The sequence below is a fragment of the Silurus aristotelis genome (assembly GCF_946808225.1).
Source record: "Silurus aristotelis genome assembly, chromosome: 7".
Taxonomy (NCBI): Eukaryota; Metazoa; Chordata; class Actinopteri; order Siluriformes; family Siluridae; genus Silurus; species Silurus aristotelis.
Window position 1 is genome coordinate 30,730,673 of NC_139580.1, and position 13,844 is coordinate 30,744,516.

The window sequence follows — 13,844 nt, forward strand, 5'->3', positions numbered from 1 at the left end:
CATTAGTGAGATCAGATACTGATCCTGGATGAGGAGCTCAATGGTGCATTCGGTGTTCCAGTTCATTCCAAAAGTGTTTAGGGGGGTTCAAAACATCACATTTTACAGGAACTTTGTTGCATCACTTTGATGACAGCGTGATTGTCAGGTGTCCACAAATATTTGGTCGTATAATGTAGAATATATTTTAAATCAAAGTCTTTTTTTTTTAACAATAAACATATACATGCATGTTGCACTATTTTTTTTTTCTTTTTCTCTTTCTCCTCTTTCCCTGTTTTGTAGAAGTTCTACCACCAATAAGGTTCTAAATGGAAAAAAAGCAAAAAACACTGCTAAACTGTTCTAAATAAAACCTGCAACAATCTATGCCACTGTAAATGTGTAAAATGCTGAAAACATGGCATTTAGACAAGTGAGCTGACAAAGTGCGTACGGGCTTATCGTTTTGCATCTGTTAACACACACTTCTGCATCCTGTTCTTTGATCAATCGTTCATCAGAAGTGGACTTAGCTGTGAAAACTCAAAGGCAGATTTCGAGCTGAATGCCGGTCTTTGGAGTTTTGATTGGCTCCACACAAGCTTGCATTCCGATACGGCCACAGAGAAGCTTGTTCCAGATTCTAACACACACACACACACACACACACACACACACACACACACACACACACACACACACAAATCACAAATGCACTCAGACATGCTAAAAATCTACCCAAGCTAAGTTTGTCACTCCAGATCACATTTGTTTTCCTCTGTTTGATTTAGATACACTGCATGTCCCAGTTGATTGGACAGGAGGAAGTTTAAATCTGTTTGATCTCAGAAGTTTCAGGAATCTGGGACATGTGGTGCTTTGGTCTGCAGTGGGTCAGTGGAGCTCAGCTGAAATAGTAACTCTGTGTTTGTGTGTGTGTGTGTGTGTGTGTGTGTGTCCAAGATTTGCATCACAGTCAAGACATCCAAGGAGTGCACACACACTAAAGGACATTCAGCAGTGTAATTTAGTCATAAAACCAAATCCTCAGCTATTTGCATAACCAAAATTAGAAACAGCAACCCCCCCCCCCCCCCCCCTCCCTTAAGCCTTTTGGAAAACTATCATTAAAAACAGTACACTTGGTTCTAGGGATGATTTCCAAAAAAAAAACAATCTGAAGTCACGTCACGTGATGCTGTTATGATTATTGTTGTACAAGTGTCTCACAAGAATGCAGTAACAAAATAATGTGTCCTACACTGCACGTGCATTCTTCTGCCCACCGCAAATAAACAGCCCGTCACGAAACGTGTAACCGGGAGTAGTTTCATGGATGTAAAAAAAAAAAAAACTTTATATCTATTTATTTTTTTTTATGTCATGAACCTAAAAAAAAAGTGATCCATTCATATTCAGCCTTCTTTCCGAATATCTGAAGCGCTCGTTTTCTACTGGGCCTCGAACAAAGGTTTCTTTTGAAGATATTTTATTCATGTATTTGATCCCCTGCAGACATTTGGCACAGGCATGCTGACTGCAATCATTTCGAGATTGTTAACAGCGTTTGCACACAAAGAGAGCCAGTGAAAGTGAACCCTTCCAAACCCGCAGGAGAGAGAGAGAGAGAGAGAGAGAGAGAGAGAGAGAGAGAGAGAGAGAGCTCAACTAGAATTAGTCCAAAAGATGCAAGATAGGAGGAAGGATTAAGCTGCCTGATGACTCAGATCTCTATTTATATCTCAACAAACAGCACTCTCCTTCCTCTTTATGCCCATCCAGGTGTGCTGTTCTTTGCTGTATTGATTGCTGATGTCATCATCTAATATCATTCTTCTAGATATCAGTTTTTATGTTTCGTGACTATGTGTCCATCTATTCATTATTTCACATTTCATTATGGTTGGATTAGTGGAAATGAAATCAAACAAAAAAAAACAAATCTGACCCTCATACATATGCATGTTGTTAACCATAGTGACAGACAGAGAGAGAGAGAGAGAGAGAGAGAGAGAGAGAGAGAGAGAGAGAGAGAGAGAGAGAGGTGTTTTTCCCTAAAGGACCTGTAAAATGCAAGGTCACTGTTTTGTGGTTTACCATCTACGTAGACACACACACACACACACACACACACACACACACACACACACACACACACACACACACAAACACACACACAAACCACACAGAGCCGTGGCTTCCAATGGCGGTCTATTTACGTGCGTTACGTGCAATGTTGCAGACACTAAGTTTGCAGGCACATCGTATATTTTGAATGTGGACAAGAGAGGTCCACCTGCTTCAGAGATGGAAAATCGAGTCTTCTGCCAGCAGTGGAGAGAGATGAGAATAGTGCAGCTGAAAGGTTGTACACTGGAGAATATAGACAGAGTGGAGAAATAGGGGGAATAAACAGGCAGGCTGTTTGTATTAATAGAGGATTATGAAGGCGACCATATCAACGTTGTTCCTCATTTATATATTATTTTCATATAGATGTGTTATTTCCAGGAGCGAAATGTAGGCAAACCTCAAAATGAGCTAAATTATTTACCGAAAAAAGTTATGTTGTGTGTCACACTGAGAAAAGAAATAGTGGAAAAACATGTGCCGATGGGCTGTTTTGAAAAAAATCAATCTGCCTCGTTGCAATTATAACATTTGGCAGACAACCTTCTACAGAGTGACTTTCATTGATCTCATCTATACAGCTGCCCCTTCCTCCTTCCTCATGGTTGCACTGAGTTGCAGTGGACATCATCACCTCTAGGGGTCTTGGGATTAAAATCGAGCCTGGATTACTGTTTGTGTGGAGTTTTTAAATCCACATGGGTTTCCTCTGGGTTCACTGGTGTCCTCCTAAACTCAGATAAAGCAAGATACAGTATGAGAATCAAAACATGGTGGCCAACCTGTGTTGATGCTGTACATAGAAAACTGGCCAAATAAAGACACCCAGAATAAAGAACTCTTAGGTGATTTTTGCACACCAAACGTAGTGTTCCTAATGGGTTCTCTTGATTTCAGAACCCTTAGTATAATAAGGAAACTATAAGTGGATTTTGGATGCTGAAGGGAAGCTTCATTTTTTATTTCAATGAATGTACTTTGCTGCCACCTTTCGTTTAATAGATGTAACAGCTCTTTGGCTACATCTCAAATCACTGTTATCACACTCACTACTATAGTGAGTCAAGAATGCAAATTAGGGTGGAGCCTAAAGGATTTAATGGCTGATTGTTGGTTGACGCTGATTGGCTGAGACGAGTCGTGCAGCTGTGAGCCAATAGTGAGCAAATTTTACTAATTGATGGTGAAACGCGCGAGCTCGAAGTTTTGATAAGGAGCTTGTCTGGTCGGTTTGTTGCACAGAAAGTGAACAATATGGCGAGTGTCAGAGAGCGAGCTGCTGCTTTAAACCTAGCAGGGAAAATGTACAGCCCAATGCACCATCCTGCTGGTAAAAAAAAAAATATATATATATATATATATATATATAATAATCATAATTTTATTGATTGCTTTTAATTGCATGTGCCATTAAGTTGCTTGTACAAGGTGTAGTGACCTCTGGTGTGTATTTATTCTATTTATATCTGTGTTTGGGTTTATACATCTGTTTAAACGTGTTGAAACACCTGCTAGTTTGATTCATTAAGACATTTTTTTTTTTCCCCAATTTTGAGTTTTGTTCATTAGAAGTTTGTGTGTCTTTGGTCTGTGTATGAAGGGAGGTGAGTGTGTAAGGGCTTCAGCATTGATAGGGAAACGGTTTGTTTGTTCAATTGGTTAAGGTGTTGGACTTCGGACCAGAAGGTTGAGAGTTCAAATCCCAGCCACATCAAGCTGCCACTCCTGGGCTCCTAAACAAGGCCCTTAAACCCATAGCTGTTCATTTGTATAAATGAGATGTAAGATGCTCTGGATAAGGGCTCCTGCTGTAAATGTTAGTTTGAATAGATTTATAAGAGTTATAAGGTTATCTTTAATCGTTTAGATATGAAGTGGGAAAGTGTTTGGATAAAAGGAAAAAGGAAAGTTATACCACTGAGCTGCACTAAACCCTCAGTGTATTGGACTTCTAAATGGAAGGTCATGGGTTCAAATCCCACCACCACGCTGCCACTGCTGGGTCATTGAGCAAGGTCCTTAAACCCCAATTTGCTCAGCTGAATAACTAAGATCCAAATGCCATTAATGTAAACGAGATCCCTTTTCTTTCACCATGTCTGTAAAGCATTGTTTATATTCCTCTATTTCAATCAGTTTATTTTATTAATGAGCTCATTCTTCTTCTTTGTTGCACCACACTTACTGTCTAAACTCTAGTTGTGAAGGTCACTGCAGGTTGTCTAATTTGTCGTTCTGTAGATCAGCAGACGCTCATTTCTTCGTGCCAAACCAGCTTCATCTGGAGCAGGCTAATCTCACACCTCCAGTCAGAGGTAAAGGTGAAGCGGCGACGCCATTTCCTGAAATCTCATGACAACTGCTTTGTGGGATCCGATGCCGTTTCTGTGATCCAAGCCTACGTTAAGCAGAGCAAGGTTTTGGGGGATGCCGAAGTGCCCAGGGCCAAAGCGGTTCGTGTGTGTCAGGCTCTGCTGGACTGCAAGGTGTTTGAAGCAGTAGCAAGTAAAACGTTTGGGAAGGAGAGCAAGCTGTCGGAGTTTCAGGACAGTGTCGGCAGCCTGTACCGGTTTCTGAACACCCCTGTGACCCCTGTGCTGAGCAGTGCAGAAAATACACTTACCTCCCCCAGCAATGAGAGGGACCCAGAGAACCGCCTACACGGGTGATGTAACCTCTCTACACTGTCTATGCAAGCCTAGAGATGTATGTAGTATGTAAATATTACTATTAGGTCACAATTAACTGATATGATTAACTGATTTGCTTTGGATGACCTTGCAGTGATGACACACTGTTCTGTCACAGTACTCCAGTGAAACCAGGCCACATTATGAACATCTTGCTGGAGGAGATTGACCTTAGCCTGAGTCTTCTCCAAGCTGAAAGTTTACCGCCATCAGGTAGCGATTTGACGTCAGGACAGTGGCATGGGTTTTGCTGCACTGATTAATTCTTCCATTGTGTAATTTTCCAAATAAATTTAAGTCCTTTTAAAATATAGATTTATCCATTCGAGACTTCTGATGAGTCAAATGGGTTTATTTGTGAAACCCCTCTCGTTATGTCTCCCCCCAGTGGTCAGTAAGGTGTGGCAAGAGCAGACAGTTCAACGTTTGCTGCAGCTGATTGAGCTCCCTCTGCTGGACGGGGTGTTGGATTGTGGACAGTGTCCCCTATCGGCTGCCAACAATAATGAACCTGACGTTCTTTACACAAGTAACTACCTGGACAGAGAAATACTAAAGGCTTTTAAGGAGTCGCAGTGAGTTTAACAGTCTTTTGCTAAAGAAAATTAAATGGAAGTCATTTATAGTTTGTTGGAAACGCAGTGTGATGACTGCATTCTCCCTGCACTCCTGCAGAAAAGATGAGTGGCTCTTGGCAGCATTAGAGCTGATGGCCTTTCTGCCAGACCAGCAGGTGGTGGAGGTAAGCAGAGAGCTCCCCAGCCTCTCACAGGATGATGAAGAGGATGGTGGAAATGAAGAACATGCACTGTGGAGATCCACAGGCATCCAGCAATGCAAAGATCTACTGTTTGACATTTTGGCTAAACATTATGGACAGGCCAGTTTCCAGCCTCTTCTCCCTAGTGGACTTAATGACGTCTACACACAAATTACTGAACTTTTGGGTAAGTTATGAATAAGTTTTAAACAATGATAAGATATAAATTACTCGTTAGTTGTATTGCAGCAATTCAATTATCTGTGAAAGGATAGCATGCAAAAACAACCGTGTATAATGTAACGTATGTTGCAGTTAGAGACCAATTTAAAGTAATTTCTTACATGTACAGGACTTAATTCTTGTTTATGTAAAAAAAATTTTTTTATATATTAGGGGTGTAATTGTACACAAATTTCACGGTTCGGTAAGAAGCTCGGTTTTTAAGTGACGGTTTGGTAGAATTTCGCCACAGTTGGGGAAAAAAACGCAAAACATAAAATTGATTGTTTTTTATTCACCTCGTTTATTAACAACATTTGTGATCAACGGTTTGCAATTTTTAAACAATTTAAAATAAAATGGCTGCTCAGAAATTATTTTTATACATCTTATATATATCTTGATTCAATTAAGTTTATATCTATTTTGCTAGACAGTCACTGCGTTTTTACGACAGTGTAGCAATACGGATATGTACTCAGTTAAATCAATATAATAAAAGGTTGCATTCATTTGATTTATTCTATTTTATTTTTAAACATTTTATTTTTGACGAGTGCCAGGCGGAGACTAAACAAAAATGCCACTAAATATGTTGGTGAGACTAAGATTTGAAGACATTCTGCACATAAATCAAGGATCAATGGTTTGGTACCAACAAATGTACAGTTTATCCCCATTATATACAGAACTGTGCAACGGTTTTAGGCAGGTGTGGAAAAAAAATGCTGTAAAGTTGGGGGGTGTGTGTGTGTGTGTGTATATATGTATGTGTATATATGTATGTGTATATATATATATAGATATATATATAGATATAGATATATAGATATATATATATAGATATATATGTATGTATGTGTGTGTATATGTATGTATGTGTGTGTATATGTATGTATGTGTGTGTATATGTATGTATGTGTGTGTATATGTATGTATGTGTGTGTATATGTATGTATGTGTGTGTATATGTATGTATGTGTGTGTATATGTATGTATGTGTGTGTATATGTATGTATGTGTGTGTATATATATATATATAAAATGTGTATGTGTGTGTATATGTATGTATGTGTGTATATGTATGTATGTGTGTGTATATATATATATAATTACTACACACACACAGTGAGGAAAATAAGTATTTGAACACCCTGCTATTTTGCAAGTTCTCCCACTTAGAAATCATGGAGGGGTCTGAAATTGTCATCGTAGGTGCATGTCCACTGTGAGAGACATAATCTAAAAAAAAAAAATCCAGAAATCACAATATATGATTTTTAAACTATTTATTTGTATGATACAGCTGCAAATAAGTATTTGAACACCTGTCTATCAGCTAGAATTCTGACCCTCAAAGACCTGTTAGTCTGCCTTTAAAATGTCCACCTCCACTACATTTATTATCCTAAATTAGATGCACCTGTTTGAGGTCGTTAGCTGCATAAAGACACCTGTCCACCCCATACAATCAGTAAGAATCCAACTACTAACATGGCCAAGACCAAAGAGCTGTCCAAAGACACTAGAGACAAAATTGTACACCTCCACAAGGCTGGAAAGGGCTACGGGGAAATTGCCAAGCAGCTTGGTGAAAAAAGGTCCACTGTTGGAGCAATCATTAGAAAATGGAAGAAGCTAAACATGACTGTCAATCTCCCTCGGACTGGAGCTCCATGCAAGATCTCACCTCGTGGGGTCTCAATGATCCTTAGGAAGGTGAGAAATCAGCCCAGAACTACACGGGAGGAGCTGGTCAATGACCTGAAAAGAGCTGGGACCACCGTTTCCAAGGTTACTGCTGGTAATACACTAAGACGTCATTTGAAATCATGCATGGCACGGAAGGTTCCCCTGCTTAAACCAGCACATGTCCAGGCACGTCTTAAGTTTGCCAATGACCATTTGGATGATCCAGAGGAGTCATGGGAGAAAGTCATGTGGTCAGATGAGACCAAAATAGAACTTTTGGGTCAGAATTCCACTAAACGTGTTTGGAGGAAGAAGAATGATGAGTACCATCCCAAGAACACCATCCCTACTGTGAAGCATGGGGGTGGTAGCATCATGCTTTGGGGGTGTTTTTCTGCACATGGGACAGGGCGAATGCACTGTATTAAGGAGAGGATGACCGGGGCAATGTATTGCGAGATTTTGGGGAACAACCTCCTTCCCTCAGTTAGAGCATTGAAGATGGGTCGAGGCTGGGTCTTCCAACATGACAATGACCCGAAGCACACAGCCAGGATAACCAAGGAGTGGCTCTGTAAGAAGCATATCATGGTTCTGGCATGGCCTAGCCAGTCTCCAGACCTAAACCCAATAGAGAATCTTTGGAGGGAGCTCAAACTCCGTGTTTCTCAGCGACAGGCCAGAAACCTGACTGATCTAGAGAAGATCTGTGTGGAGGAGTGGGCCAAAATCCCTCCTGCAGTGTGTGCAAACCTGGTGAAAAACTACAGGAAACGTTTGACCTCTGTAATTACAAACAAAGGCTCCTGTACCAAATATTAACATTGACTTTCTCAGGTGTTCAAATACTTATTTGCAGCTGTATCATACAAATATAGTTTTTAAAAAAATCATATGTGATTTCTGGATTTTTTTTTTAGATGATGTCTCTCACAGTGGACATGCACCTACGATGACAATTTCAGACCCCTCCATGATTTCTAAGTGGGAGAACTTGCAAAATAGCAGGGTGTTCAAATACTTATTTTCCTCACACACACACATGGACTTTGCACCTGGTTAATTTTACACCCGAGTCTGATCCTTTAAAATCCCAGACTTTGTGCAAGTGTGAGAATCAATGCTGGTTTGAAGCCAAAGAGTGGTCACCAAATACTGGTTTAATTTTAGAATTTTGTTCCTGAGTTCTCTCATTTTGCATTGTGTAAATTGATGTTAAAAACATTTGAAAGCATTCTTGACAGCTTTTTTGCAAACCTGCCTAAATCTTTTGCATGTACTGTACAGATGCAGTGGATTAAGAAGTCAATGTTGGTGTATTTAATTGTTCTAATATTGTACTAGTATGCAGATGCACATTTATTTTAAATAACCATGTTTCATCTCTGGTTTGTTGGAAGTGAACGGAAAGTTTGATGTGGCTCTGGAAGTGTTACAGCTGTGTCTGAAGTTGCTTCCTGCAGCTAATAGAGAGGAGCTGTACAGGCTGCTGAGCTTCATGTCACTGGCTGCAGATCCACAACACATCCGGCTTCATAAGGAGGTGGAACAAAAGGAGCTCATTGTTGCATTTTGATACGTTTTGGTGAAATTTAAGGTTTAACACGGTCATTGTGATTTTGTTTTTCAGATCGAGAATCGGGTTCACGTGAAGAAAACGTTTTGTAGATCAATAATACAAAGCAGGAGCCTCTCGAAGGGCAAAGTGGACCTGCTGTTGCTCTTCATGCTGGATAACCATGAGGACATCTTCAAGGTATTAAAGACAGGGTTTTTAATCACTAAGTTCCCTGTTACAAATCCATCCTTTATCTGGTCTTCACGGTGTCCTAACAAACACGGTGTCAATCACTGACTTGTTTTAATATATTTTTGTCCATGAATGTATTAAATTATTCCTGATAGTTTATTCTTATTACATAACTTTTCTTTCAGTTACACTGATTCTAAGAGTGTGTGTTTGTTAGAGTTTCACTCGGGTGCAGATAACGATTATTTTGTTAATCAGATGATTTTATTTTCCTATTAATCTGATTTTTTTTTTTTTATTTGTTAAAAATTAGATATTTTGCTTTTTATAATGATATAAAACCTCAATTTGAAATATAAAGACTTATGGTTGCTTGTTGCATTGGGGATTTTCTCCTTTGAACAAAATCACTCATTCTTAGTTTTTATCCTATAAAATACAAATAAAATAAAAAAACACCATTTGAGTATGCAAGGTGAAGCAATTTGTGTAAGTCAACAGTTGTATTGTTTTTAATGATTAATTGCAGTTGGCAAGTTGACAATCATGCTTAAAATAATCATGTAAAATGTAATTTATTTGGTGTATAAAAGAAAAATCCACAACAGTGACTAAAAATGATCATTTTGTTGATCTGTTATTTGCTGTTTTTAGATTTAGTGTTTGTTCTCTGTTTTAATTATTATTTTTCTTTATTGTTAATTACACCGTGTTTTATTTTCACGCTCGTGCATCACTGTGGTTTTTCCATCCGCTTTGCATAACTTGTAGGTTTTTCCTGCTGCTGGTTGACCCCGGACTCTGCGCCAGTTTGCAAGCGGCTGTGTTATCTTGCTGTCATGCTAACCTGTAACTCTAGAAGCCCAACTAATTGATAATAGCATTCGTTGGCAAAAAAATAGTAGCGATTTTATCGATTAGTTGTTGCAGCCCTGGTTTCAATCCAATCAGAGCTCAGCCGTCACTTATAAGCAATTAAAGGTACAATTGGTATTTTTTTTGGGGGGGGATGAAGAATAGCACACTCCTAAATGGGGTCTTGAGAATTGATGCCTAATGAACTGCTAAGTGAAGCCGATGCGTTCAGTTGACTTGATATCTGAACTGAAAATCTTATTAGATCCCAGGTTCTTTGCACAGGCTGGTCAGTGACAAGCTGGACGACATTGTGAAAAAGAAGGACCCCACCACACAGGGTATGTCTTTCAAATCATCAGCTATTTCAAATGTATTTTAAAAAAGCAATATTTTTGTTATTTAGGAATTGCTTGGATTTACAATCTTGAGTTTAATGAAACATGCTGAAGTTAGTGTGATTTTCAAATAATGGGGAAGTGGTAATCAATGGTTAAGGCTCTGGGTTCAAGCCCACGTATTGCCAAACTGCCACTCTTGGGCCCTTGAGCAAGGCCCTTGACACGCTGTGCTCAAGGGTGCTCTCTATCGCGGTTGACCCTGCACTTTGACCCCATTTTTCCAAACAATTTCACTGCGCTGTTACGTACACGTGACGAGTAAATGCATATTCTATTCTATAATGATTGATAAAAAATTTTACAACACACAAGGATTTAATGTCTGCATCATATTTGTATCTATACTAACTGTCAATCACTTTTTTTTTTTTGAAAATAAATCATATTTCTTGTCCTTAGGCTCTGCATTCTGTCAACAAATTTCAAGCACCCTGTACAGCGACACTGTAAAAAGCCTGACGAATACGGAGTTGTTTGTTCTACTCAGGAATATCGATGAAAATACAGCGTACTCCATGAAGGTGAAGAGGAGACTGCTGGCCCAGTTCCATAAAGGCCATCCTGATATTTTCGCCCAGTATTTCGGGTCTAGACTGAGCACAATCAGCTTGTCTGAAGTGTAATCATTTGTCCTTTTCTTTGTTGTGAAAAAGTAAATGTTTTAACTTATGCACAAATGATGTTAACATTAATAAAACCTTATGAAAACTCATTAAAAAATAATGTTGCCCCAATTTAACGGAGTTATTCATGTGATATGTTTCAATAAAAAGTTTTTTCTTTTAACTCTTCAGCATAGGTGATTTTGACACTGGTTGCTTTTTGCGCCTCCTACTGGTGGGTCTTTATAACTGTTTAAAAGTGGAGGAATTTTTGCCTACTTTTATTTGCAGAATTAGTTTAATTCGTTTTTTTTTTTTTTTTTTTTTTAAAAAAAAATTCAGTTGGATGTTGAAATCGACATTTATATCAGAGCCTTTTCGAAAACGTTTAAGGATGTGCCATAGCATTTCAGTCCGATTTATGTCTGGACTTAAACTAAACCACTCCAAAACCTTTATTTTGTGTGTTGTTTTTTGTGAGCTTGAGGTCCCAGACGTTCTCCTTCAGGATTTTCTGATAGAGTACAGAATTCATGGTTCCATCAATTATAATTGTATAATAATTCTAAAGGTTAATTTGGTAGTCTGAAGAGTGTTGATGAGACTTAAAAATATATATATTTATGCAAAGAGAAACACTGGTTGAATGGCACTACATATTTCTACTTATCAGATTCTCCGCTTGGTATTTAATCATGTGGCAGCAAAACAATGTTTTAAATCATACAAATCCACGTCAAGAGCTTCACTGAATTTTCACATCTAACCTCACAGTAAGGGAAAGATGTGATCTCTGGGACTTTATCTATAATGAATGTTGTTTATGCAACTTAGTCTGGTTTATATGTTTCAGAACCTGCTGCTGATCTGGGATTTTTGTCCCAAAAATAAATGTCCAATGAATGAATAGTCATGTTGATCAGAAGGTCAGGTGCTAGCAAGGACATACAACAGTGAGTCAAATAATCATTATGGTGACTAGAAAAGCACCAGAACATCAAACCTTAATGTGGATGAGCTTCAATATTAAAAAGAACAGATCAGGTTCCAGTCATCAGCCCAGAACATAAATCTGAATCCATCATTGGCACAGAATGTAATGGTTGCATTTAATTGCATATCACTGCACGCCTCGACTATGATGAAACTATAATGAATAAACATTCAGTGCCACCCAGATGAGGATGGGTTTCCTTTTGAATCTGGTTCCTCTCGAGGTAAAGGTCAAGATGTTCCTGTCCACAGTCTCTGGTTAGCTCATTAGGGACTTCTACATTATTGTATAACTGCTTTATCTCTCTAAAGCTGCTTTGAGACAATGTTCATTGTTAAAAGTGCTCTAAAAATAAAAAGGAGCTGAACTGAATGCTATGTGAAGGACATTGTAAAACTACAGCATACAACTCTATGCAATATTTTTGGGAAGAACCACATGGGAATATGGTCAGATGTTGACAGATGTTGTGTACGTGGTGAATTGCAGATGTTCAGGTTTAATTGCTGAAGGTAATCCATCATACACCTTTCATTCTAAGGTTACAAACCCTTATCAAAAATATTTACAACAGCACACATGAAGATGATGTGTGCTTCCCATGTACACACACACTCCATTAAAACTGTGTTCTTGTATTATATCAGAATAATGGATTTATATCAGAACACTGGGTAAATCTTTTTGTTTTGTCCTGTGATATTTGACTGTCTGTCTGTTTCTTGGTTTAGTTGATGTAGTGATCTGCTGTAGAATATTCTCTCGCCTCCTGCTTGCACTTGGAAAAGGGAATGTTTTTAGCATTAGCGACGCTTCAGCAGGCTAGAAAGACTTCACTCAGACGCTGCGCATGCGCTCAGTACGCGTTTCACGTTGATTGGCTGATAACAGTCCTGACCAATCAGCTTTCAGTGCGTCGCAATGCGGAAGCGCTTTAAACTTCACAATCTTCTTCTTCTTCTTCTTCTTCTTTCGGCTTCTCCCATTAGGAGTCGCCACAGCGGATCGTCTGTCTCCATTCCCCCCTGTCCTCTACATCTGCCTCTTTTAAACCATCTATCTGTATGTCTTCCCTCACCACATTCATAAACCTCCTCCTTGGTCTTCCTCTTTTCCTCCTACCTGGTGGCTCCATCCTCAGCATTCTCCTACTGATATACCCCATGTCCCTCCTCTGCACATGTCCAAACCATCTCAATCTCACCTCCATCACCTTGTCACCAAAACGTCCTACATGTGCTGTCCCTCTAATGAACTCATTTCTAATCCTGTCCATCGTCGTCACTCCCAACGAACATCTCCACATCTTCAGCTCTGCTACCTTCAGCTCCACCTCCTGTCTTTTACTCAATGCCACTGTCTCTAATCCATACAACATCTCAGGTCTCACCACAGTCCTATAAACTTTCCCTTTCACTCTCACAGATACTCTTCTATCACAAATCACAATGGACTAGTGAATATATCGCTGGTTCCGCTTAAGGGACTTTTTTTCTTTCTTTCTTTTTTACAACAATTTATTAAAAATACGTTAATTCCTGTAAAAAAATAAAAATTCAAAAATTGAAACAGCTCTAGAACAGTCATATCTAGAATATTTGTCTTATGTGTATTATTTTCACAATCCTTTAGCAGCCTGCCAATGGATTTGCATGCTGTCAGGCTTTTGCAGGTTTATAGCTAATAATAATAATAATAATAATAATAATAATAATAATAATAATAATAATAATAATAATAATAATAATTAGAGGAAGAAGAAGAAA

At 38.8% G+C, this 13,844-nt stretch overlaps 1 protein-coding gene across 1 annotated transcript; it reads left to right on the forward strand.

The window, feature by feature from the left end:
* Nucleotides 1-3,264: 3,264 nt before the first annotated feature.
* On the forward strand, nt 3,265-11,268 carry depdc7b (DEP domain containing 7, paralog b). Its single transcript, XM_083546367.1, has 9 exons — nt 3,265-3,442; nt 4,354-4,777; nt 4,897-5,015; nt 5,191-5,377; nt 5,478-5,749; nt 8,877-9,019; nt 9,107-9,232; nt 10,347-10,422; nt 10,882-11,268. Exons 1-9 carry the CDS (start codon nt 3,367-3,369, stop codon nt 11,103-11,105), a joined length of 1,647 nt encoding a protein of 548 aa, XP_083402493.1. The 5' UTR covers nt 3,265-3,366; the 3' UTR covers nt 11,106-11,268.
* The last annotated feature ends 2,576 nt before the right edge of the window (nt 11,269-13,844 follow it).

Excerpts from the sequence above, each read along its gene's own strand:
- depdc7b (XM_083546367.1), top strand. The coding sequence starts at position 3,367 with ATGGCGAGTGTCAGAGAGCGAGCTGCTGCTTTAAACCTAGCAGGGAAA. Across the intron at positions 3,443-4,353 it reads CCCAATGCACCATCCTGCTG|ATCAGCAGACGCTCATTTCT; the intron begins GTAAAAAAAAAA and ends GTCGTTCTGTAG. Across the intron at positions 5,750-8,876 it reads ACAAATTACTGAACTTTTGG|TGAACGGAAAGTTTGATGTG; the intron begins GTAAGTTATGAA and ends GTTTGTTGGAAG.